At 42.8% G+C, this 25640-nt stretch overlaps 1 protein-coding gene across 1 annotated transcript in view; it reads left to right on the top strand.

The window, feature by feature from the left end:
* Positions 1–24584, top strand: part of LOC129867090 (neuritin-like) — a 54366-nt gene extending 29782 nt beyond the window's left edge. The window contains exons 2-3 of the mRNA XM_055940253.1: positions 17689–17839; positions 22269–24584. Of these exons, the coding sequence (XP_055796228.1) occupies positions 17689–17839; positions 22269–22566 (449 nt within the window). The 3' untranslated portion in view covers positions 22567–24584. The remainder of the gene's footprint in view (positions 1–17688; positions 17840–22268) is intronic.
* Positions 24585–25640: the final 1056 nt, after the last annotated feature.

The following is a 25640-nucleotide window of genomic DNA, read 5'->3' as shown; positions in this document are numbered from 1 at the left end:
CTGGTCCAGAACAGAGCAACATGTTCTGCTCTTCATTGTAATCAGAAGGCTGATATACAGTAAATATGCCAGTCTCTCTTGGCTAAGAGATTTTTATTTTATTATTATTTCTCCTTTATTTAACCAGATAGGGCAGTTGAGAACAAGTTCTCATTTAGAACTGCGACCTGGCCACGATAAAGCAAAGCAGTGCGACAAAAATAACAACAACGAGTTACACATAAACAAACATACAGTCAATAACACAATAGAAAAATCTATAAACAGTGTGTGCAAATGAAGTAAGGAGGTAAGGCAATAAATAGGCCATAGTGGCGAAGTAATTACAATTTAGCAATTAACACTGGAGTGATGGATGTGCAGATTAGGATGTGCAAGTAGAAATACTGGTGTGCAGAAAAACAAAAAACAAATATGGGATGAGGTAGTTGGATGGGCTATTTACAGATGGGCTGTGTACAGCTGCAGCGATAGGCAAGCTGCTCTGACAGCTGATGCTTAAAGTAAGTGAGGGAGATATAAGTCTCGAACTTCAGTGATTTTTGCAATTAGTTCCAGTCATTGGCAGCAGAGAACTGGAAGGAGAGGCGGCCAAAGAAGTGTTGGCTTTGGGGATGACCAGTGAAATATACCTGCTAGAGTGTGTGCTACGGGTGGTTGTTGCTATGGTGACCAGTGAGCTGAGATCATGTGGAGCTTTACCTAGCAAAGACTTATAGATGACCTGGAGCCAGTAGGTTTGGCGACGAATATGTAGCGAGGACAAGCCAACGAGAGCATACAGATCGCAGTGGTGGGTAGTATATGGGGCTTTGACGACCAAACGGATGGCACTGTGATAGACCCCATCCCATTTGCTGAGTAGAGTGTTGCAGTGAATAAAGCAAACTTAGGGAGGAGGCTTCTGATGTTAACATGCATGAACCCAGGGCTTTTACGGTTACAGAAGTCAACAAATGAGAGCGCCTGGGGACACACCTCTACATCACCAGAGGAACAGAGGAGGAGTAGGATGAGGTTACGGCTAAAGGCTATATGAACTGGTCTTGTAGTGCGTTGGGAACAGAGAATAAAAGGAGCAGATTTCTGGGCGTGGTAGGATAGATTCAGGGCATAATGTACAGACAAGGTTATGGTAAGGTGCGAGTACAGTGGAGGGAAACCTAGGCATTGAGTGATGATGAGAAAGGTTGCATCTCTGGGGGCGCCAGTTAAGCTAGGTTCGGTCTCCACATGTGTGGGGGGTGGGACAAAGGAGCTATCTAAGGCATGTTGAGCGGGACTAGGGGCTCCGCAGTAAAAAATTAAACAATGGGAGCTACCCTAAACAACAGTATACAAGACATATTGACATTAAAGAGAGGCATAAAGCAATCACAGGTGTTGATTGGGAGAGCTAAGACAACAACGGGCAAGACAACAACGGGTAAACAGCTAAGACAACAACAACGGGTAAATGGCGATGAATGGGCAGAGAGGGTCAGTTAGCTACACGCAGGGCCTGAGTTCGAGGCTGGGGCCGACAGATAAACAAAATGAAGTACCGTGTTAATGAACAGTCCAGCAGGCATCAGCTGTATAGCCGAGTGATCATAGGGTCCAATGAGCAGCAATACTACGCTAGGTGAGCGGGAGACACGGCGTTCAGAAAGCTAGCAAGCCGGAGCTAGCAGATGGGTCTTCACCGACATCCACGACGCAGAGGCCGGTTGAGAGCACATCGTCCGAATTACGTCACCAGACCACCCGTGATGGATCGGCGGGGCTCAGTGTCGACAAAGGGTCCAGGCCAATTGGCAAGAGAGAGGTATTGTAGTTGGTGTACTTCGTTGGCTAGCCGGGAGATGGGCCTAGCTCGAGGCTAGCTCGAGGCTAACTGGTGCTTTTCTTCTGGACAAGGGCGTTAGCCACAACAGCCACTCTGTAGCAGCTAGCTAGCTGTGATGATCCGGTATAATTGTCCAGAGCTTGCGGCAGTTATCCGGTGATGCAGTGGAAAAAAGCAGTCCGATATGCTCAGGGCTGATATTGCGCTGTGCAGACTGGCAGGTATTATCCGGGCTAAAGCGGCTGGTGTCTGAGCTAAAGGTAAAGACCGCTAGCAGTGGATAACAATGACTAAATAGCTAGTAGCTTATTAGCTGGATAGCTTCTGATGGCTAGCTTCTGATGGAGGTTCCAGTTATTAGGTCTAAAAAATAGCAGATCCGTACCACATTGGGTGATGCGGGTTGCAGGAAGGTATATTTATTTCGAAAATGGAAAAAAGAGATTGAAATATACACTGCTCAAAAAAATAAAGGGAACCCTTAAACAAGACAATGTAACTCCAAGTCAATCACACTTCTGTGAAATCAAACTGTCCACTTAGGAAGCAACACTGATTGACAATAAATTTCACATGCTGTTGTGCAAATGGAATAGACAAAAGGTGGAAATTATAGGCAATTAGTAAGACACCCCCAAAAAAGGAGTGATTCTGCAGGTGGTGACCACAGACCACTTCTCAGTTCCTATGCTTCCTGGCTGATGTTTTGGTCACTTTTGAATGCTGGCGGTGCTTTCACTCTAGTGGTAGCATGAGACGGAGTCTACAACCCACACAAGTGGCTCAGGTAGTGCAGTTCATCCAGGATGGCACATCAATGCGAGCTGTGGCAAAAAGGTTTGTTGTGTCTGTCAGCGTAGTGTCCAGAGCATGGAGGCGCTACCAGCAGACAGGCCAGTACATCAGGAGACGTGGAGGAGGCCGTAGGAGGGCAACAACCCAGCAGCAGGACCGCTACCTCCGCCTTTGTGCAAGGAGGTGCACTGCCAGAGCCCTGCAAAATGACCTCCAGCAGGCCACAAATGCGCATGTGTCAGCATATGGTCTCACAAGGGGTCTGAGGATCTCATCTCGGTACCTAATGGCAGTCAGGCTACCTCTGGCGAGCACATGGAGGGCTGTGCGGCCCCACAAAGAAATGCCACCCCACACCATGACTAACCCATCGCCAAACCGGTCATGCTGGAGGATGTTGCAGGCAGCAGAACGTTCTCCACGGCGTCTCCAGACTCTGTCACGTCTGTCACATGTGCTCATGTGCTCAGTGTGAACCTGCTTTCATCTGTGAAGAGCACAGGGCGCCAGTGGCGAATTTGCCAATCTTGGTATTCTCTGGCAAATGCCAAACGTCTTGCACGGTGTTGGGCTGTAAGCACAATCCCCACCTGTGGACGTCGGGCCCTCATACCACCCTCATGGAGTCTGTTTCTGACTGTTTGAGCAGACACATGCACATTTGTGGCCTGCCGGAGGTCATTTTGCAGGGCTCTGGCAGTGCACCTCCTTGCACAAAGGCGGAGGTAGCGGTCCTGCTGCTGGGTTGTTGACCTCCTACGGCCTCCTCCACGTCTCCTGATGTACTGGCCTGTCTCCTGGTAGCGCCTCCATGCTCTGGACACTACGCTGACAGACACAGCAAACCTTTTTGCCACAGCTCGCATTGATGTGCCATCCTGGATGAGTTGCACTACCTGAGCCACTTGTGTGGGTTGTAGACTCCGTCTCATGCTACCACTAGAGTGAGAGCACCGCCAGCATTCAAAAGTGACCAAAACATCAGCCAGGAAGCATAGGAACTGAGAAGTGGTGTGTGGTCACCACCTGCAGAATCACTCCTTTTTTGGGGGTGTCTTACTAATTGCCTATAATTTCCACCTTTTGTCTATTCCATTTGCACAACAGCATGTGAAATGAATTGTCAATCAGTGTTGCTTCCTAAGTGGACAGTTTGATTTCACAGAAGTGTGATTGACTTGGAGTTACATTGTCTTGTTTAAGTGTTCCCTTTATTTTTTTGAGCAGTGTATATATAAAAAAATGAATATTTACATGGGACAAAACAACACACGTCTTACTGCTACGCCATCTTGGATATCAGAGACTGACTGCATCACTTCTTTTTATAAGAAGAAAATCCTAAATTGTTTGCATACTCAACTTATACACAGCTCTGACACACACACTTATCCCACCAGACATGTCACCAGGGGTCTTTTCACTGTCCCCAAATCCAGAACAAATTCAACAAAGCGTACAGTATTATGTCGAGTCCTTATTGCATGGAACTTCCTTCTATCTCATATTGTTCAAATCAACAGCAAACCTGGTTTCAAAAAACAGAGAAAGCAACACCTCGCGGCACAACGCCTCTCCCCTATTTGACCTAGAAAGTTTGTGTGTATGCATTGATATGTAGGCTACGTGTGCCTTTCAAAAATGTTTACGTAGTTCTGTCCTTGAGCTGTTCTTGTCTATTGACATTCTGTATTATGTAATTCTGTATTATGTTTTATGTTTCGTGTGGACCCCAGGAAGAGTAGCTGCTGCTTTTGCAACAGCTAATAGGGATCCTAATAAAATACCAAATACCAAATGTATTAACATATGTTTTAGGTAGGCAATACATAGACTCCTGTAAAATGGACCCAATTGTCACAAACGTCAGTTTAACGTCTAGTTTTGATTTACATTTGGTTTAGTTGTCAACTAACGTGAATTCAACGTGAAATCAACGAAAATTGTTCCCAAGTCATTGGATTTAGGTGAACATTTGGGTAAAAAAATAAATAAATTGAATTCCGTTGATGACTGTGTTGATTGAACTTTTGTTGAAATTATGTGGAAACAACGTTGATTCAACCAGTTTTGCCCAGTGGGAAGGCTACCTAGTCATAAGCCTACACTCACTGCTTGAGGGAATGTACAGCCGTCCTTGATTGTGAGCTAGAATGAAATGTTGAATGAAACATGTGTGACACAAGAGGTGAACAACGGTTTTCCATCAATAGAATCAATGTAGGGAGGTAACATGATATCATATGGGAAATAATTAGACCGCACTTACTGGTTGGACTAGTTATCTCATGTGCTTTGGCAGAGAAGTAGCCTATGTGAGCGCTTTAACAGTAGCCTAAATGTACAGTTAAAGTATACATGAACAATAAATTAATGAACTTCAGAGATAATAGACAGTTTTTTTCTGAGAACAACATGCTCTTATTAGCCTAGCAGAATCACCCATAAAAATAGGTTTGTGATAGGCCTTCAATTTAATGGGTTAACTTGCTATAGCCTACAGTTCACAATAACAAGCATTTCACTACACCCGCAATAACATCTGCTAAAAATGTGTACGTCACCAATACAATTTGATTTGATTTGAACAGGAAAACATGTTGCACCAAAATAAAATGAAGAGGTAGTAAACTTTTATGATGACACTTTGTTTCATCTTTAAAGCGTTGGCTAATGGTTTACTGAAACATAAAGAAGCTATCCGACTTTCAATAGAACCGCAAAAAGGCAAAGCCAAAAATATTGATTTGAAAGCATCCTCGGTAAGGAGCGCTTGAGAGGGAGAACTATGGGTAATAGATGGATTTGGCGGAAGGGTTGCAAATAAATCCTTGCATTGCAGGGATCAACTTGCTTTGGCAGTTTTATAGCATCATGCAGTAGTAGCAGTAATAATAATAATAATAATGAACAATTACTACCTTACTATTCTGCACATGCTGACACAAACCGATTAGGCAATTTCAAACATGCTGGGCAAAAACATTCTGAGGTGTGCATGGATTATTTGGACAATAATGTTGTGTGGAGTCGTTTTTATTAGCAGGAAGAAGTTGAACTAATGTCTAATTGTGGAGTCTTTGGTAAACAAAAGTGTCACAATACATAGGGGCATATTTATCAATCAGGGCATTTGAATCCGAGTGGGAGGGTTCTACTAAGCTATATGGAATTGTTTAAAGAAGGTTGGACCACAGATCATTTAGCTATTTGATTTAGAATTTTAAGGCCCCTCTGAGTATATAAAAAAATCAACAAAAATTATTTTATGACATTTTTTATTTGGCCTTACTGCTATTAGCCCATACAAAGCATATTAGTACGCTACAGAGAGAATTTGGCAGATCGGCTCTACCAATTACAGACAAGTCCCAAAACGCTTGTGGGGGTCGTAGAGCAAAACGGTTGACATGTACAGTACCAGTCACGAGTTTGGACACACTTACTCCTTCAAAGGTTTTTCTATATTTGTACTATTTTCTATATTGTAGAATAATAGTAAAGACATCAAAACTATGAAATAACACATATGGCCTCAAATAGTAACCAAAGAATAGTTAACAATTCAAAATAAATTTTATATTTCAGATTTGTCCAAGTAGCCACCCTTTGCCTTGACGACAGCTTTGCACACTCTTGGCATTCTCTCAACCAGCTTCATGAGGAAGTCAGTAGCTTAAACTGACCAACGTTTATGGTGATTGTTTTATTATGCTAATTATATTCCCGCGGTGTCACGATCGTCGTCAGGGTGAAAATGACCGGACAAAGGTACATTTATTTTTATTATGAATGTCGCCAACAAAAACAAGAAACAACAAAAACTAACGTGAAGCTGACTAGGGCTGTACAGGCCACTAACACAGACAACTACCCACAACTAAGGTGGAAAAACAGGCTGCCTAAGTATGATTCCCAATCAGAGACAACGATAGACAGCTGTCCCTGATTGAGAACCATACCCGGCCAAAACATAGAAACAGAAAACATAGAAATAAAGAAACTAGAATGTCCACCCTAGTCACACCCTGGCCTAACCAAAATAGAGAATAAAAGCCTCTATGGCCAGGGCGTGACACGCGGGGACGAGGACATTGAATCTAGGGGGTGTTTAAGGGATTGTTTCTCAGAGTGGTTAAAGTTATCCCTGACATAGGGGATAGAGGCCTCTAGTTTGGATATGTGTCACGACTTTCGCCGAAGTCGGTTCCTCTCCTTGTTCGTGCGGCGCTCGGCGTCGCCAGTCTTCTAGCCATCATCGATACACTTTTCATTTTCCTTTTGTTTTGTCTTGTCTTCCCACACACCTGGTCTCAATTCCCTCATTACATGTTGTGTATTTAACCCGCTGTTCCCCCCCATGTCTTTGTGCGGAAATGTTTATTGTAAGTGCATGTGCACGTTTTCTCTGGTGCGCGACGGGTTTTGTACCCATTTGTTTGTTGTTCTGGTTACCAGTAGTTTTATGAATAAAACTGCTCCATTGATTACCCAGTTTTGCTCTCCTGTGCCTGACTTCCCTGCCACCAGTTACGTACTCCCTTACAATGTGTCTTTCAGCACCAGTCTGTAGTACATAGCCCTAGCTGGGTCAATAGACCCAAGTGGATTAAACATGGATCCCTAAATACACTTAGTGGTCGAAACGTGTTGCAGTTGTGCACCCTGATATTCAGGCTGATCTGCTCCAATATGTATTCTTTTGTATATATTTTCTGTTAAAAAAAAATCACTAAAGTTTATTGCACCGTACTGGCCACCTACTTCTTTTCTTTCTACAATGAAATAAAGCAAAATCGCACAATAGACACTGTAAGAAAAATGTTATAAAATAAAAATAGCATTCCCACATGGGAACAACTTCATCTCAATTTATTTTTCAATTTTAGGCTTTTAAAATATATTCCATTCTCTTTTCTATTGTTTATATTATGGCTATATTCCCACTAATATTCCATTATATAATTAAGCTTTAACATGTGTATTTTCTGTCTTAATAATAATAATAATATTATTAATTTGTAGAGTGCATTTCCCATGCTCAATGCACATGTAAAGCTTTTAGTCATCCAGAGCGATTTATAGGAGCAATCAGGGTTAAGGGCCTTGCTCGAGGGCACATAGACAGATTTTTCACCTAGTCGGCTCAGGGTGTTGAATCAGCAACCTTTCGGTTACTGGCCCAGAGCTCCTAACCGCCAGGCTACCTGCCGCACCTTTTATGATTTGTTACTAATTAAATTGATTTATATTATAGTGTTTCTATTCCAAGAAAAACTAAAATACAGTTTACAATAGCTTATATATTGCCAACCTAAAACATCCGTTAATACATTTGAAGTTCTTCAAAATATAAACTACATACTGTATGTGACTCAACACATGGATTCGGGCCTATGTAGCGAAATTTGAAATTGTGTTTTTTACATTGGATAAAAGTAGAGACCGAGTTAGAAAATGGTATATCATACACTGAAGTTGAGGAACAATGGGAATGTAATTCTGTTACGAAAGTTAATAAACTTGTAACCCCACTTTTGAGAAAATGGCCCGTAAATGTTTTGGTACACCTACTGGAGAGCCCTTCTTTGTCTACACCCATTCAACATCATTCACACCCTCTTAAGCCTTAGCCCAACCCATCTTTTTAAGCACAGTGTAGTAAACAACCAAAGATTTCAAAACTAAATGTGATGGAAGTAGTAGCAAAATGCAATACTAAAAATACACTTTATCTAGTCCTTGGCCTATGTCCTAATCTGACTTTGGTGCAGGTTATGTTGTTCTTCACATTACCGTCTCTGGGAAACACACTCTATATCAAATAAAATCTACATTTTACATTTACATTTTAGTCATTTAGCAGACGCTCTTATCCAGAGCGACTTACAGTAGAGTGCATACATTTTATTACATTTTACATACTGAGACAAGGATATCCCTACCGGCCAAAGCCTCCCTAACCCGGACGACGCTATGCCAATTGTGCGTCGCCCCACGGACCTCCCGGTTGCGGCCGGCTGTGACAGAGCCTGGGCGCGAACCCAGAGAATCTGATGGCGCAGCTAGCACTGCGATGCAGTGCCCTAGACCACTGTGCCACTCGGGAGGTGGCGCAATCTATGTTAATTTGTCACATGCACAGGATACAGAAGGTGTAAACTGTACAGTGAAATTATTACTTGCATAGTGGATTGAGTCTTCTGTTTAGACAATGAACCATAATCCCAACTCTAATGCCATATTCAAAACACCTGGGAAATTGGAGATCTCTCACTTCCTAGCAGTCAAAACAATTGGGAACTCCGAAAAAAATCCAACTTGGAATTCCAACTCGGGAACTCGTACCTCTTTGTAGAGCTCCGACTTTCCGACCTGAAGTTCACTGACGTCATGATTTGACCTTGAGTTCCCAGTTTTTTTGAATGCGGCAAAACTACCATGCATGAATCTGCAGGTAGCTATAGCTAACCAACTAGGTCCAATGTCAGCCAGCTAGCTAACATTAGGCTATAACTAGCAATGCAAATGGCTTTCTGAGATATGAATAATGTTACTACACAGATCATACACTTAACATTAGCTAGCGAGCCAGCCAGCTAATGTTAGCTAGCTAGCTAACAGTACGTTTTCACTTGCAATGAAAACAACTTTCTGACAAAATTTGAAACGTATAATATCTGAAAATGTAGCTAGACTCTTACATGGAAGAACGCTTCTCCCTCTCTGTCATGGATGCCATTGTTGTCCTTAGTTTGAAGATGTAATCTAGAGACAGGTGTTTTGTACAACAGCCTTCTTTCTGTGTTCTCTTTATGGACTCTCTCCGCATCTGGCATTAATCTCTCTGCTTCCACCAGGCATTCCGCTGATTTCAAATCTCGGTCAACTTCTTCCGTGACAACGACACTGTTTCTTCCCCACCATTGTCATCAGAAGCCACTACAATGTCTGGTTCAATTAAAATGATTTTTTACCTAAATTAGGGATTTCCTCATTGTCTGATTCATTTTCAGAGTCAGACAGTGTCAACATGGCACGTTCATCCTCCAGAAAGTAGTCCATCACAACTTTTCCCACTGAGCTTTGTCGATAGCGCTATTAACTTCAGGGCAGCAATGTTGAGATATATATTTTTTTAAAGCTGCAGTAGACAGGATTGTCCACACATACTGAGCAGCTCATGTTATAGACAGAAGCACGCTACATGACAGACCAATCCAAACTCATCTCTCAACATGTCCAGCCCAACCATTATCTCAGCCAATCATGGCTAGCGGGAAGGTTCCTGTATTTGTCCTTAGCTAAACCAACAAGGCTCGTAATTTAACAATTTTATTTGTATTTACAGATGGCATTTCAGTTTGTTCCTGAAGGCATTTCTGCAAAAAAAGCATTTTGATAAAAAAAATAATAAAAAAAAAACATTGTGATGTAGTGACGTGCGGCATAAGCCTACTTTCTTGAAACGGGTCACATATCCTAATGTTAGAAAGTAGAATAGAAACTAGATATAGGGTGGGGTAGGCAAAATCATTAAGACAAAATAGTCCTAATTAAAAGAATAGCGATAAAGGAAATGAAAAATGCTAGGCAGAGCATGCCCAAAGCTTGTGGCTGAGCAGTACCAGAGTGAAATTGAAGTGGGAGAGAAGGCCGACACACTTTTTGAAATCTGCTCGATTTACTTTGCTCCTCGCTCCAATGAATGAATGGCTGCAGCAACCTTTACACTGTCTGACAAGCTGCATAACAAATGAAGCCTAATTAGACAAAAGAACAACTAAGTTGTTCAAACAAAATACTAAGTCGTTCGAACGAGATACTAAGTCTTTCAAATTATATACTAAGTTGTTCCAAAAGTCTACTTGTTTTTGTACCTTGGGCTTCAGGGCTTCCGTAGAGAGGACTCATCAGTTGTCATAAACTATTAACTATTTTCAGAAGGTAGAAAGAAAGTAAAATGAGCAAGAATCTTTTTTAATATTTTTTATATATATATATATAGCCACATTTTGTACCGAATCAGCGATTTGGAACGTTTGAATTAACTTTCTGACCGATGCATGCTACATTTGGATGGGTTTGAGGTCCACCGACTGATGCAGTTGTATCTTAAACATTTGAATCGGGGAATGATGCGTATCGGTGAATCGTTACATCCCTAATATATAGCAATTGATTCTTGAAGAATATAACTTATAAATGCCTTGTGAGTTTAGTTCAACTGTTGTACCCCATTAAAACCCAAAATATACGCTTGTTTTACTCCAATGTTTGTAAATAATGCAAATGTGAACAAAACTGTATAGCCTCAAAACATGCTTAAAACTATAATTTTGACATCATGGAAGGTCAGTCCTTGCATCCATAGCTCTGTCTATGAATTTGAGGGAGGTTACATTTCTCCAGGCGCATCCCTTTGCTTTTTCTATCAAATCAGAGGCGAGGTGTTATTGAATTTGTTATTCAATTAAGGATTCTAGCTTTAAGGAGCTGGATTGTATTTAATGCCTGATGAAGCTCTTTCTTTACATTGATGTTAAAGGTTGCTCTCTGAGTAAAGCATATTTATCTCCCTCTCTCTCTCTCTCTCTCTCTCTCTCTCTCTCTCTCTCTCTCTCTCTCTCTCTCTCTCTCTCTCTCTCTCCTCTTTCTCTCTCTGTACTAACAAACAGGCAGAGGATTTGCCTCATGTAATATTCCTAGGTCTGCATTTTGTTCCAATTATTTCCACACACCTATAGGACAACTTACACAGCAACATTGGTGGTCCTAATGAACATGATGTTGGTAGTAACATTAACCCAGTCATTTCAGTGTGGCCTGCTTGGCTTTTACCTCATTAGAACAGATTACAGTTGAACCAAGACTCCACCCAGTTGTTCCAGCCTCTCCTTCCTCATAATGCTTCAGAATTGACTAATGATGTTGCAAAATCTTTGTCTTTCTTGAGCACAGTGTGTATTATGTATTCACCTCCTCTTCACTTATCCCTCTCGCTCCTCTCTGTATCACTATTGTCCTGTCTGGGAAAATTAATATCTAGGCTTTTTATTCTTATCCCTCCTCTCCTGTGTGAAGGGAGCTGAGGTGCAAATGGAAAAATCTGAGCGGTTAAGAATTTATTTGGAAACAAGAGTTAGTATGGTAGAGCTAATTATCAGGTGTTGTTTTTTTATGCCCATCCCATGCGTACTCTCCCTCTCTCTCACTCTTTCTCCCTTTTTCTCTCTTTTTCTCTATCTTTCTCTCTTTATTTCTCTATCTCTTTTTCTTTCTCTCTCTCTTTCTTATTGTACCCAGCATGGAGGCTGCAGTGGGAATTCAGTTCCTCTATTCCTCTCGCACGCGATGCTGTCACCGGCAGGTTAATTAGCCTGGCTTTCGCCCTTAACGATGTAACACCAGAGGCCTGAGTTACCATAGTACCATAGTAAACCTCCCCAGCCTCCCTCCCACTCAGTCTCAGAGAGTAGAACACAGCAGCTACCTGCTCAGACAAAAACCTTTGGCTTTGCTGCTCAGACAGTGACATGCTGAATATTTGCTCAGACAAAGAGAGACACTGAGCTGCTACTAATCAGACACACTGGACGCTTTTTAACAATGCCACACTGGAGCCTGTTCAGACAGTGCCACACAGACCTCTGAGCGCCACCCGCAGATGAACAAAGAGGACTTTCTATTAAAATTCCAGTCCCTGTGAGGGTAACAGTGCTAATGATGTGGCCGATATATCAGTCTAATATGGCTAATGGCTCCTGTCTCTAGAGCACCTCGTAGTGTATTGGATGGAGTTGTCCTCCCATTGGATGTATGTGGAGCTGACGTTAGAAATAACCCAGGCCAGTGTACACCAGTCTTCTGCGGCTCTCCTCTCTCATTCATATCAGCACTTTCAATGTGGCTCAGTCAATCTGCACGGGCAAAGTAACTATCTATTCTTTCTTATTGAAAGCAGTTTTCAAATGTGGTTCCGTCAAACCGTGCAGGCCAGAGTAACCATCCATTCTTTTTCATTGAAAGGTATTCCTACTGGGCTGTATGATGGAGCCTAGCATGAGATATCACTCCCTATGTGTCTGACAGATCAGCCAGATCATCAGCTTATTACTAGATGACACCTCTATACTTATCACAGATTTTACACTGATTCCAGATAATACTAGATTTTGATTGGTATCTAATTAGCTTTAGTTTCATAATGACAATTACGTAAGCATTATATAAGTTACTATAGTAATTTCAGTGTTACTACACAGGTAAAGGAACAACTTATTGTAATTGGTTACTCCACTGATTCTCCAGCCATTTGAGTCAGAGCAAGACAAGAGCCCTACCAAATGAACAAAACAGTCTGTGGAGAGTTTTTTTTACTATTACTTTCATATAATAAAGGGATTGAGGGAATACATTTGGCCATTTAATTAAACGCCTGGAGAGAAGAATTTCAGTGGTGAACTAAAACCAACAACAGGTTATCTGCAACGAATAAGAGGACCCTGGGATTTGTAGTGCTTTATTATTTCCCCACTTCCTACTTGAACACAGTAAATAACACCCAGCTGTAGGAAGAAAAGTACAATTAGAACATTATATGCAACAAAATGGTCAGCTGAACTCTAAGTCCTGTTTTATTTTTAGAGGTGTCACAAGCATTTGTGTATGGGTTTATCGAAATCTTTCAGAAATTGACACATGAGAAAGAATGGGTTTAATTTATTTTGATGTGCTCCCTGTGGGGAGCCTGTGCACCAAGTCTGCTAGTTCAGCACTGCACCTGCCAACAGCTGCATATTCAGTCTCATGAATAGAGATCGCGCACTTGTCCCGAGAAAGACTCATTCTGCTGGGCGTGCTGGGCGTGCTGTCCAGACCCAGTTATTACAGTGGACTAAGTTATTACAGTGGACTATTACAGCTGGATCTTACCAAAAAATACTGTATTTTTATCTTGTCTATTTTTACGCTTAATACTGTTTTATGCTTCTGGAGAATAATCATATATGGAGTGATGTCAAATGGACCTTTATAAATAAAATATAATTCTGTTTCCCATTTATGTATTTCCTTCAAACACATAGTCATCAGCTACATTTTATGTTTCAAGGGAGCACATTTTTATTAATGGTGGTCTTTGATAACATATAACATGTTATGTTGGTATAGTATAGTTCAACTCATTATGCTGTTCTGTTTTACTCTGTATTATACAGACTGTACTTATCACGTTTCAGGTAAGACCCAAATGCAGACAATGTTGAAGTAACAGTTTATTAATCGAACAGGGGCAGGCAAAAAGCAGGTGAAGGGCAGGCAGAGGTCAGTAATACAGAGAAGGGGGGGGGGGGGGCAAAGGTACAGGACAGCAGGCAGGCTCAGGGCAGGCAGAAGGGTCAACACCGGGAAAACTAGGAAACAGGAACAATCGAGAGACAGGAGCAGAGGGGAAAACGCTGGTAGGCTTGACAAAATAAAACTAACTGGCAACAGACAAACGACAAACAGAGAACACAGGTATAAATACACAGGGGATAATGGGGAAGATGAGTGACACCTGGAGGGGGGTGGAGACGATCACAAATACAGGTGAAACAGATCAGGGTGTGACAGTATCCCCCCTCTAGGGGCGCACCTGGCGTCCTACCTGGTTGACCGGGGTGCCGGCATTGGAAATCCACGATAAGGCCTGGGTCTAGGATGTCCCTGGCGAGGACCCAGCACCTCTCCTCCGGGACATAGCCCTCTCAGTCAACCAGGTACTGGAACCCCCTGCCCCGAGGTCGAACCTTCAGGAGATGCCTCAGTGTACGCTGGTTGGCCGTCGATGAGATGGGGGAGAGAGGTAGTTGAACTGTGTGAACACCAGGGCCCATCTAGCTTGCCTGGAATTGAGGCGCTTGGCGGTACAGAGATGCTCCAGGTTCTTGTGGTCGGTCCACACGATGAACGGATGTTCCACCCCCTCCAGCCAGTGCCTCCATTCCTCCAACGCCGTCTTCACCGCGAGAAGCTCACAATTCCCCACATCGTAGTTCTTCTCTCTGGCATTGAGGGGATTGTGCAGGGATGTAGCTTGAGGTCCAGGGAAGAATGCTGGAACAGGACAGCCCCCACTCCGACATCCGAAGCAACGACCTCCACCACGAACTGACCAAGATAGGAGCTGTGGTGAAGCGATGTTTGAGATCCCGGAATGACCGGTCAGCAGCTGGAGACCATGTGAACGGAACCTTGGGCGAGGTGAGTGCAGACAGTGGGAAAGCCAGGGTGCTGTAACCCCGGAAAAAGCAGCGATAGAAGTTGGCGATCCTCAGAAAACGTTGCAGCTGCACCCTGGAAGTAGGCTGGGGCTAATCCACCACCGCTCTCACCTTCCCGGGATCCATTTGTACACTCCCTGCAGCGATGATGTAACCCAGAAAAGGGATGGTGGAGTGATGGAACTCACACTTCTCTGCTTTTACAAACAACTGGTTCTCCAGGAGGCGTTGGAGAACCTGTCAGACGTGGAGCACATGTTCTTGGGTGGAGCGTGAGAAGACGAGGATGTCATCAAGGTAGACAAAGACTCCACGGGAATGACGGAGAGGTCTGGGGCAACTTCCGAGCCCCCAGGAAGACGTCCCGGGGCAGGTTGTGCTGACTTCAGGCAATGGGGTGAACAGGCTCCAGCCCATGATGGCACCAGTAGACCAGTTAATGAGGGGATTGTGTCGCTGGAGCCAGGAGAATCCCAATACCACGGGCATCTGAGGAGACTTAATGAGCAGGAACTGGATAGCCTCACTGTGGTTCCCTGACACACGTAGGTTGATGGGAGTGTTGTGGGTGACCCGGCCTATAGAGTGCCAGAGCCAGCGCTCTAACGTCCATGGGAATGGAGAGGGGCTGAGTGGGGATGCCCAGCTAGGAAGCCAGAGTAGAGTCCAAAAAGCTCTCATCGGCCCCAGAGTCGATGAGGACCCGGAGAGATTTCGAGGTGATAAGGGGAAGATGGGTTACACCTGGAGGGGGGTGGAGACAATCACACAGACAGGTGTGACAGTACTGGATTTCCAGAAAAGCCTGACAAACTCCCCCGGCACCATAAACTTTCTCATTTGGGTAGTGACTCATTCCATTTTCCACCCTGACCAGCAATTGTGTGAGGATTATCAGGAGCAGTAATAAGAATAAGTAACAGTGTTTTAAGCATCTCTGACTGGTGAGCGTTGTCTTTTCCTGAATCCTTCCAATTACTCACCTTGATCTCTGTGCTCCACTCTCATGGCCTGCAGATATTTACCCTGGCTACAGGCCAGTTCATTACTGAGGCTGCAACTGGAAGAGTGAAGTTAATACTCGACATGGAAGCAAAGGCTCCACTGTGGTAGTTCTGATGTGCTGTTGCACCATGAGCCAAAGAAACTCCAGTAACAAGCCTCATGGAACATTGCTATGATGACAGGAAAACGCAAGATTATACAGTGCCTTTGGCATCCAGTTGTCTATCTACTGTATGTCGTGGTAGAGACAGTATGGCTATGATGCCTGACACTTATAGAACATTTTCCCTGTATACTTTTGATATTGATACCACTTTAATTGTATTTTGTCTCATGACACCAATACTCTTGAAAGAAAATATCTGCACAGGAAATCATTAGATTTCTAACCTTCAAGGAATGCATAGCTAGACGTGCACATATCTTTATCGATCATTATTGATGGGGAGGGGGGAGTTTGATAAATTATCAGAGTTAAAAACCAAAGTGTGGTGTAAATACACCCCTTATGGATAGAAAAGTAATTGAATGTTTTTCTACGCTGAAACAATAATGTCCGTTATTTTCCTCAGTCGTGTCTGTCTGACCTGAGACTGCCTGCTTTGTGATCCATGGATTCCCCCAGGGTCTGTCATGCTATCAAATATTTACATTGAGGCTCAAAAGCAGCCTAAGGCATCAGCATACACCAGCAACATGTGCTTACATGAAGAACCACTGGGCTGGACAACAGTTGTTTTTTGACCAACATAGGTGTCTCTTTTTTTTAACTTCCTCAATAGAGGGCTCATATGTTCCTCTTCACTTCTCTTCCCTCTAGTTCCTTATACTCTACCTATCTCTCTTGACTGTTCACACTTTTGACTATACCTCTCTGCAGGGTTTTAGTAAATGTTAGACCCCCACTGCCAAACATTGCCTGAAATCCGTAAGTTTGCCGCAACAGAAAGAAGTCTTACCTATTAAATATTAAACATGTCCTTCTCGGGGGACCAGAAGAGAATTCTGGTGATCTGCTGTCTGACCCAATTACCATCCTCAGTTTTACCTCACTTAGTCCCACCGTTACGCTCTTTGAGAGTTCGCCTTCAAATGGCTGTATTACCAGGGAAAGAAGAAGTATGGGAAGAGAGAGGGGATAAAGAGATAGAGGTCTCTAAGGGAGCAGTTTCATCTTGTGGGTTCATGACTCACTTTTTCTTTAATATATATTCACACGGCTTACGGGCACTAATTGATTCACATTAAAAGGATTCATATGTAGCCTAAATGATCATGAAATTAAGTTATATCTGGGTCACTCACACTACAGCCTGTACCCCTCTGACATGCTTCAGCTAAAACATCCTTCAGGGCCACAATTATCTTTCCAAACATATTTTTCGTACATGGACTTTCTGGAGTGTGCACCTTGAAGGTTGGTTGTTTAGAGCAAGGCACTCAAACTCCATTACTTTGGAGTGTATAAAACCATGCTGTTTTCAAGGACTGAAGTACTCTTTCTGAAATAGCCTGAAAAAGCAACATAACCAGGTCTCTTAATGTTAGGAGAGTTAAAGAAAAATATATAGAAGATCCAGCTATAGAGGATCCAAGGTTGGTCAAGCCTTGTATAATACAGAGAACTTGGATGCAGCTTGTTTAAGTAACCAAACAAGTTCTTAGAAAACACTCAAAAGTCCCATGCTTGGCAGTGTTGAACTCTCCTGATGCTCATTTCTCCCCACTGTAAGCCAGGGATACAGAGAGTGCTGATGGTATACTGTATGTCTCTGTCTCTGTGTCTCCTTCCAGTCGTCGGCCCCTGTCCCAGCTCTGCTGCCTCCACCAGGAGGTGTCACTCCATCTATAAGGGCTTCGCTCAGTGTCTGATGGCTCTGGGGGACAGCCTGACTGAGAGTGCCCAGAAGAATGAGGATACACAGGAGATACACACCATCTGCAAGTAAGCACACACATCTGTACACATACACATCTGTACACACGCAGACACACACAATCCTCTCATCTTTATGTTGTTTATAAACACACACACACTCCCACTTTGAAATGTGTAAATTGACGGAACACTGTGACCCATAATTTCATTACCATTGAAAGATGGACTCCACCATATCTTTACCTCTATTTAATTCCCTCCAGATCTTTGTCCATCTCTATCTCTCTCTAACATGCTGACAGCTCTTCCCATTTGCTGTAGGCATAGTGGAGTACCTAATTAAAGATTAAAGGGTCTTTCTTTACCCATCTCCGCTTTCCATTCTATTTATACATGATTCTGTAATCCATCTTAATATTATACCTTCCCTTCTGGAAATGTCTATGAATTTTTTGAGCAGTAATGTCATCGTCATGGTAGATGCTACTCCGTGCATCACCGCATCAAGCTCAACCCATTCCCAGACATATTGTTGCATCTGTAACTGGTGTGAATTGGCTAGCTAGTTTGCGGTGCGTGCTAGTAACATTTCAATTGGTGACTTCACTCGCTCTTAGACCTTGAAGTAGTTTTCAGGGAGCAGTCATGGCTTTTGTTGATCGATAGGTAACAATGCTTCGTGGGAGACATTTGTTGATGTGTTCAGAGGATCCCTGGTTCGAGCCCAGGTAGGGGCAAGGAGAGGGACGAAAGCAATACTGTTACGCATAAATGTAGGAAGGTCCTATCGACAGCCTAAAGCCAGTTACTGTTCAGTATTGCGTGGCTGGAGATACCCTTGGAATCTACAGGGATATAGTGGTCGTTACAATGATGTTGTTATTTTGGTCATATTCCTTAACACTAGAAAGGCCTCGACGCACCCCGCTTTGAGAAAATGAGCAGTCATTTTGACTCAAACATTCTAACGGTCTAATAAATACATTTCATATATGCTATCGGAAAAATAATAGTTTGGTTGTGTTTATGAAGGTCTTGCTTAACATCTGAATGCGGAAAAACATCAGCCGATGTCACAAAGTGCTATACAGAAACCCAGCCTAAAACCCCAAACAGCATGCAATGCAGATGTAGAAGCACAGTGGCTAGGAAAAACTCCCTAGAAAGGCAGGAACCTAGGAAGAAACCTAGAGAGGAACCAGGCTATGAGGGGTGGCCAGTCCTCTTCTGGCTGTGCCGGGTGGAGATTATAACAGTACATGGCCAAGATGTTCAAACGTTCATAGATGACCAGCAGGGTCAAATAATAATAATCACAGTGGTTGTAGAGGGCACAACAGGTCAGCACCTCAGGTGTAAATGTCAGTTGACTTTTCATAGCTGAGCTTTCAGAATTCGAAACAGCAGGTGCGGTAGAGAGAGTCAAAATCAACAGGTCCGGGACAAGGTAGCACGTCCAGGTTCCATAGCCGCAGGCAGAACAGTTGAAACTGGAGCAGCAGCATGACCAGATGGACTGGGGACAGCAAGGCGTTTCCTGGCCATGGACCCAAAATATTGATGTTTTGTTCCCCGAGCCACTTAGTTATCACTTTTGCCTTATGGCAAGGTGCTCCATCATGCTGGAAAAAGCATTGTCGTCACCAAACTGTTACTGGATGGTTGGGAGAAGTTGCTCTCTGAGGATGTGTTGGTACCATTCTTTATTCATGGCTGTGTTCTTAGGCAAAATTGTGAGTGAGCCCACTCCCTTGGCTGAGAAGCAACCCCACACATGAATGGTCTCAGGATGCTTTACGGTTGGCATGGCACAGGACTGATGGTAGCGCTCACCTTGTCTTCTCCGGACAAGCTTTTTTCCGGATGCCCCAAACAATCGGAAAGGGGATTCATCAGAGAAAATGACTTTACCCCAGTCCTCAGCAGTCCAATCCCTGTACCTTTTGCAGAATATCAGTCTGTCCCTTACGTTTTTCCTGGAGAGAAGTGGCTTCTTTGCTGCCCTTCTTGACACCAGGCCATCCTCCAAAAGTCTTCGCCTCACTGTGCGTGCAGATGCACTCACACCTGCCTGCTGCCATTCCTGAGCAAGCTCTGTACTGGTGATGCCCCGATCCTGCAGCTGGATCAACTTTAGGAGACGGTCCTGGCGCTTGCTGGACTTTCTTGGGCACCCTGAAGCCTTCTTCACAACAATTGAACCGCTCTCCTTGAAGTTTTTGATGATCCGATAAATGGTTGATTTAGGTGCAATCTACCTGGCAGCAATATACTTGCCTGTGAATCCCTTTTTGTGCAAAGCAATGATGACGGCACGTGTTTCCTTGCAGGTAACCATAATTGACAGAGGAAGAACAATAATTCCAAGCACCACCCTCCTTTTGAAGCTTCCAGTCTGTTATTCGAACTCAATCAGCATAACAGAGTGATCTCCAGCCTTGTCCTCGTCAACACTCACACCTGTGTTAACGAGAGAATCACTGACATGATGTCAGCTGGTCCTTTTGTGGCAGGGCTGAAATGCAGTGGAAGTGTTTTTTGGGGATTCAGTTTATTTGCATGGCAAAGAGGGACTTTGTCATTAATTGCAATTCATCTGATCACTCTTCATAACATTCTGGAGTGTATGTAAATTGCCATCATACAAACTGAGGCAGCAGACTTTGTGAAAATTAATACTTGTGTCATTTTCAAAACTTTTGGCCACGACTGTAGGTATGTACGGCAGGACCAAATCAGAGAGATAGCTAGGAGCAAGCCCATGTAATGCTTTGTAGGTTAGAAGTAGAACCTTGAAATCAGCCCTAGCCTTAACAGGAAGCCAATGTAGTGAGGCTAGCACTGGAGTAATATGATCAAATATTTGTGTTCTAGTCAAGATTCCAGCAGTCATGTTTAGCACTAACTGAAGTTTATTTTGTGCTTTATCCGGGTAGCCCGAAAGTAGAGCATTGCAGTAGTCTAATCTAGAAGTGACAAAAGCATGGATTTGCTGTTATAGTCAAGGTGGGGGCATGACTTATTAAAGAAAAGTCAAGGTGGGGGCATGACATAAAAATGGATATTTGCATTTTAAATTCATATTGAGTCAAAATGACTCAATCTCTTCTAGCATTAAGGTACCAATTAAGGTAATCCTGCCACTCAGTCAGCACACAATTGCATACAGGTAACTGCCCAATTAATGGAAACACTTGAGAGCGGGTGCTTCCACACAGGTGACAATGACCCTATCCACAGGGCACAAGTGGTCACTGAATGGTTTGATGAGCATGAAAACTATATAAACCATATGCCATGGCCGTCTCAGTCACCAGATCTCAACCCAATTGAACACTTAAGAAGATTCTTGAGTGGCGCCTTAGAGAGCGTTTTCCACCACCATCAACAAAACACCACATTTTGGAAATTCTCATAGAAGAATGGTGTTCCATCTCTCCAACAGAGTTACAGATATTCTTAAGTCTATGCCAAGGTGCTTTGAAGCTGTTCTGGATCATGGTGGCCCAACGCCCTATTAAGACATTTTATGTTGGTGTTTCCTTTATTTTGGCAGTTACCTGTACATGTGTGTGCAGTGCACATTGACACAAACACACCCACACACACAAATGCGCACATACACGTGCACGCACACATTCACACACTTCCCAGGAATCTCTCAGGGACCAGTAGAAAGGCAGTATTTTCCCTCCTGGATAAAATTCTCAGATTTGCATCTAGGCCACTGTCAGTATTCTCTATGGAATGATAGGAGAGCTTACTGTGAGTATAGAATAGAAATGAAGGGGAAATCTGCCATTATTAGAACGGATAATGTCATTGTTTCCCTCAAGCTTGGTTTGTGTGTATCTTTATGTGTGTTTGTTTATGCATTAGCATGCAGTGTATGTTTTAGATCAAGTGTTCAATCTAACACCTCAGCAATCCTTTATTATTTTAATCAGAAAAGAGACTGCGGTCAGATTTAGCTAACAAGCTACCCTTCACCTGCTGTTACTCTGCTGTTTTCTACTGCACATGTGACTCTGGGACTTTGCAAGGCTGAATTTTGCTTCCACTTTGTTTCACCCATTCCCCTCAAGGTCTCCTGTGTGTATGGTAAACAGATGCACCTAAGCCCCCAGCAGATGTGCTGTTTTAGGGTTGAGTTTATACTAAGGGGGCATATCCAAATACAGTGCAAGTTTAGCCTTTCTGCACTTGTACCCAGGGAATGTGAATCTATGATGTGTCGTGTTACGGGCATATGTTGTGTTGGACCAATCTGCTTCTGCCTGATCTCCTCCGTATAGATTTACACACAGCCCTTCCCATAGCAACCAAATAACTACAACCATGGTTTCATGGGGGATCCTTTACTGTATCACACAGATGAATAATAGACAGTGTCTTGAGCTACATTGTTATACCTGGTTGTTAGAAAGATATGGAGGTATAAAAGTTATTCTAGAACTCAAGAGCTATGTGACCATCTCTCTCCCATCCCCTACAGGTCCTGGGATGAGTTTCATGACTGTGCGAACGTCGCGATGGCGGGCTGTCCTGATGAGGCTGCTGCAGTCTGGGAGTCTCTGCGACAGGAGTCCAAGAAGATGCAGTTTTCTGGTAACCTGTATGACATGTGCTCCAGTCGTAACCAACCAGCTGGCACTGCTGATGCCCTGAGCCCACCCAACCAGGAAGAGATTAACCAGGAGTCTCTAAAAGCACACACCCACCAACTAGGTCCCTTCTCTTTCTGGTTGCTCTCCTTATGTCTGTCCCTTCTGCTGATGTTGGCCAATATATAGGCACGATCTGGGTGAAGGGGAGGGAGGAACTCATTGAGGACATGTAAAAATAAATAAATAAAAGGATAATAAACTTGAATATTTTTTGTGTACTAAAAATGAGTTGCATATATTTCAAGCTGCATGTTCAGATTGGTGGCTCCTCATCTGTAGTGTATTCATTTCATACACACATTATCTCTCTAACTCTCTCTGAAATACTCTCCTCCTTTTCATCAATTTAAGAGTTGGATAGTATGGTTCCAGGGGGATGCTGTCTGGGAGAGCTGAGGGTAGAATGTAAATGAGCAAATAAACCTCAAACATCTAGAACCCAAGACAGATTATTCAAGCCTCACCAGGCAAGGCTTAACAGCAACATCTCACACATAAACCTGCATCCTGAAGTTTCCTTCAGGTTGTTATTCAATCAGAGAGCACTGTGGGATGTTTTGTAGCATTAAAGGCTTAGCCAATTTTTGTTATTTCGTTTGGGACTCACTGAGGATTACAGAGAGAATTACTCAGAGTAAAACCTCTGGAACAATAGAGCTTACCTGCAGACAAGCATAATGAAATATACCCAGCTCATGGCAGTTTGAATGTTAAGGACTGAAGGCTTGGATCGCTGTGTATTCACCCAGTCCGGGTCTATTTAACACAGTGTTTATGAACAGATAAACCACTTAACTTACATAAAATCACTTCTTGTCTTGGTCAAGTCTAGGCTGACCTAGAATTATATTTAGTAATTTGTGTTGAAGAAATATGGACGAAGGTGTACATAATGGAATTTATTCATATGAATATTTATGTACATATCAAATGGCACATCGATATATAGTATCAAGCCTTTTGATGCTGCAGGAGCCTGTGCGTAAACGGAGACCATGGTGAAATAAGAACGTTATAGAAAGAAGAAAAAAGGTTTTACTCAAAAGGACTTTCATTTTATTAAAGTAAACACCATGAGGATAACCCCTGCTTGACTCCCTGACATGAAATCTTAGCTGCGTTTAAAACCTAGTTTTAATTGAATGTAGGTCTGAGATAAACTACCATGTTGGAAATGGAATATACCTTTTCAATTTATGTTTTCTATTGGCTTTGCTCTCAACAGCTTTATCGGTCAATTTGTATTTGCAGTGGATTTGCATTTTTAATTGGAAATTAATCTTGTTTGCTATTGCAGCAAGTTTGTGTGGAATGGTCAGGGAGGCAGTAGTAAACTACAGTGAGAACTTGAAGGAAATCAATTTTTATCTTCATTGTAAAATAAAGGACATACAATATATGAAGTAGATTTAGTTGATCATTAAATAAATGTAAATATTTAAAGAATATTGTGTTGCTATAACAACAGTTAGCGCTACAACATTTTAGGTTACTGGATAACACATTTTAGACTGTTTGCAAACTGAGGACTTTATTACTTATCTGAATTTCAATAAATTGTTTGTGTGTGTGTGTGTGTGTGTGTGTGTGTGTGTGTGTGTGTGTGTGTGTGTGTGTGTGTGTGTGTGTGTGTGTGTGTGTGTGTGTGTGTGTGCGTGTGTGTCTCTGTGTGTGTCTGTGTGTGTCTGTGTGTGTATGTGTACGTGCTTGTGTGCATTGTGCCAGTGTAATAACACTTGGTGAATGAAAGCAGTAGCTATGCCTTTTATGTCAAAATACAGTATGGAGACTCTCCCTTATCTTTCTTTACAATAAGCTTTTTCATTCTTGTATACATCAGCTCATAAGCATCATTATTCTTCACATATATATAATGTTACTGTACCTACATTGTATACTTCTGTACTAGCAGTTATGCCGGGGCGGCAGGTAGCCTAGTGGTTAGAGTGTAGGGGCGGCAGGTAGCCTAGTGGCCAGTAACCGAAAGGCTGCTAGATTGAATCCCCGAGCTGACAAGGTATAAATCTGTCATTCTGCCCCTGAACATGCAGTTAACCCACTGTTCCCCGGTAGGCCGCCATTGTAAATAAGAATTTGTTCTTAACTGACTTGCCTAGTTAAATAAAGGTTAAATCAAAAAATAATGATAATGGAACAGTTGTGTTGTGTTGCTTGAGATGTTGTATGATGTGCACTCTTTCTGTTTATGATATGTTGAAAAGGAAGAAACCATTGTGTCTGTAACCTCATTGTATATTCACCATACGTCTCTCAAAGATGGAAGCAGATGAGACAAAGGGTGCAAATTCAACACATTCCTCCCTTTGAAGTTGTGATACTGTCATACTAAAGCAGCGTTTCCCAAACTCGGTCCTGGGAACCCCAATCATAAGTACAGAGTTTCCATAAACTTCACAAAGCCATGATGGAAAGTATTCAGACCACTTCCCTTATTCTAAAATGGATTTAAAAAAATCTCATCTATCTACCCCATAATGACCCCATAATAAAGCGTTTTTAGATTTTTTTTGCATATTTATAAAAAATATATAAAACGGAAATACCTTATTTAAGTACTCAGACCCTTTGCTATGAGACTCTACATTTAGCTGAGGTGCATCTTGTTTCCATTTATCATCTTTGAGATGTTTCTACAACTTGATTGGAGTCCACCTGTGGTAAATTCAATTGATTGGACATGATTTGGATAGGCACACACTTTGACAGAGTATTTTGTGTAGATTGTTGACAAAAAATGACAATTAAATCAATTTTAAGGTCCCACGGTTGACAGTGCATGTCAGAGCCAAAACCAAGCCATGAGGTCGAAGGAATTGTCCGTAGAGCTCCGAGACAGGATTATGTCAGGGCACAGATCTGGGGAAGGATACCAAAAATTGTCTGTAGCATTGAAGGTCCCCAAGAACACAGTGGTCTCCATCATTATTAGATGGAAGAAGTTTGGAACCACCAAGACCCTTCCTAGAGCTGGCTGCCTGGCCAAACTGAGCAATTGGGGGAGAAGGGCCTTGGTCAGGGAGGTGACCAAGAAGCCGATGGTCACTCTGACAGAGCTCCAGAGCACCTCCGTGGAGATGGGAGAACCTTCCAGAAAGACAACCATCTCTGCAGCACTCCACCAATCAGGCCTTTATGGTAGAGTGGCCAGACGTAATCCACTCCTCAGTAAAAGGCACATG

The sequence above is a fragment of the Salvelinus fontinalis genome, chromosome 12 (assembly GCF_029448725.1).
Source record: "Salvelinus fontinalis isolate EN_2023a chromosome 12, ASM2944872v1, whole genome shotgun sequence".
NCBI classification, from domain to species: domain Eukaryota; kingdom Metazoa; phylum Chordata; class Actinopteri; order Salmoniformes; family Salmonidae; genus Salvelinus; species Salvelinus fontinalis.
This window is presented reverse-complemented; position numbering and strand designations above follow the sequence as displayed.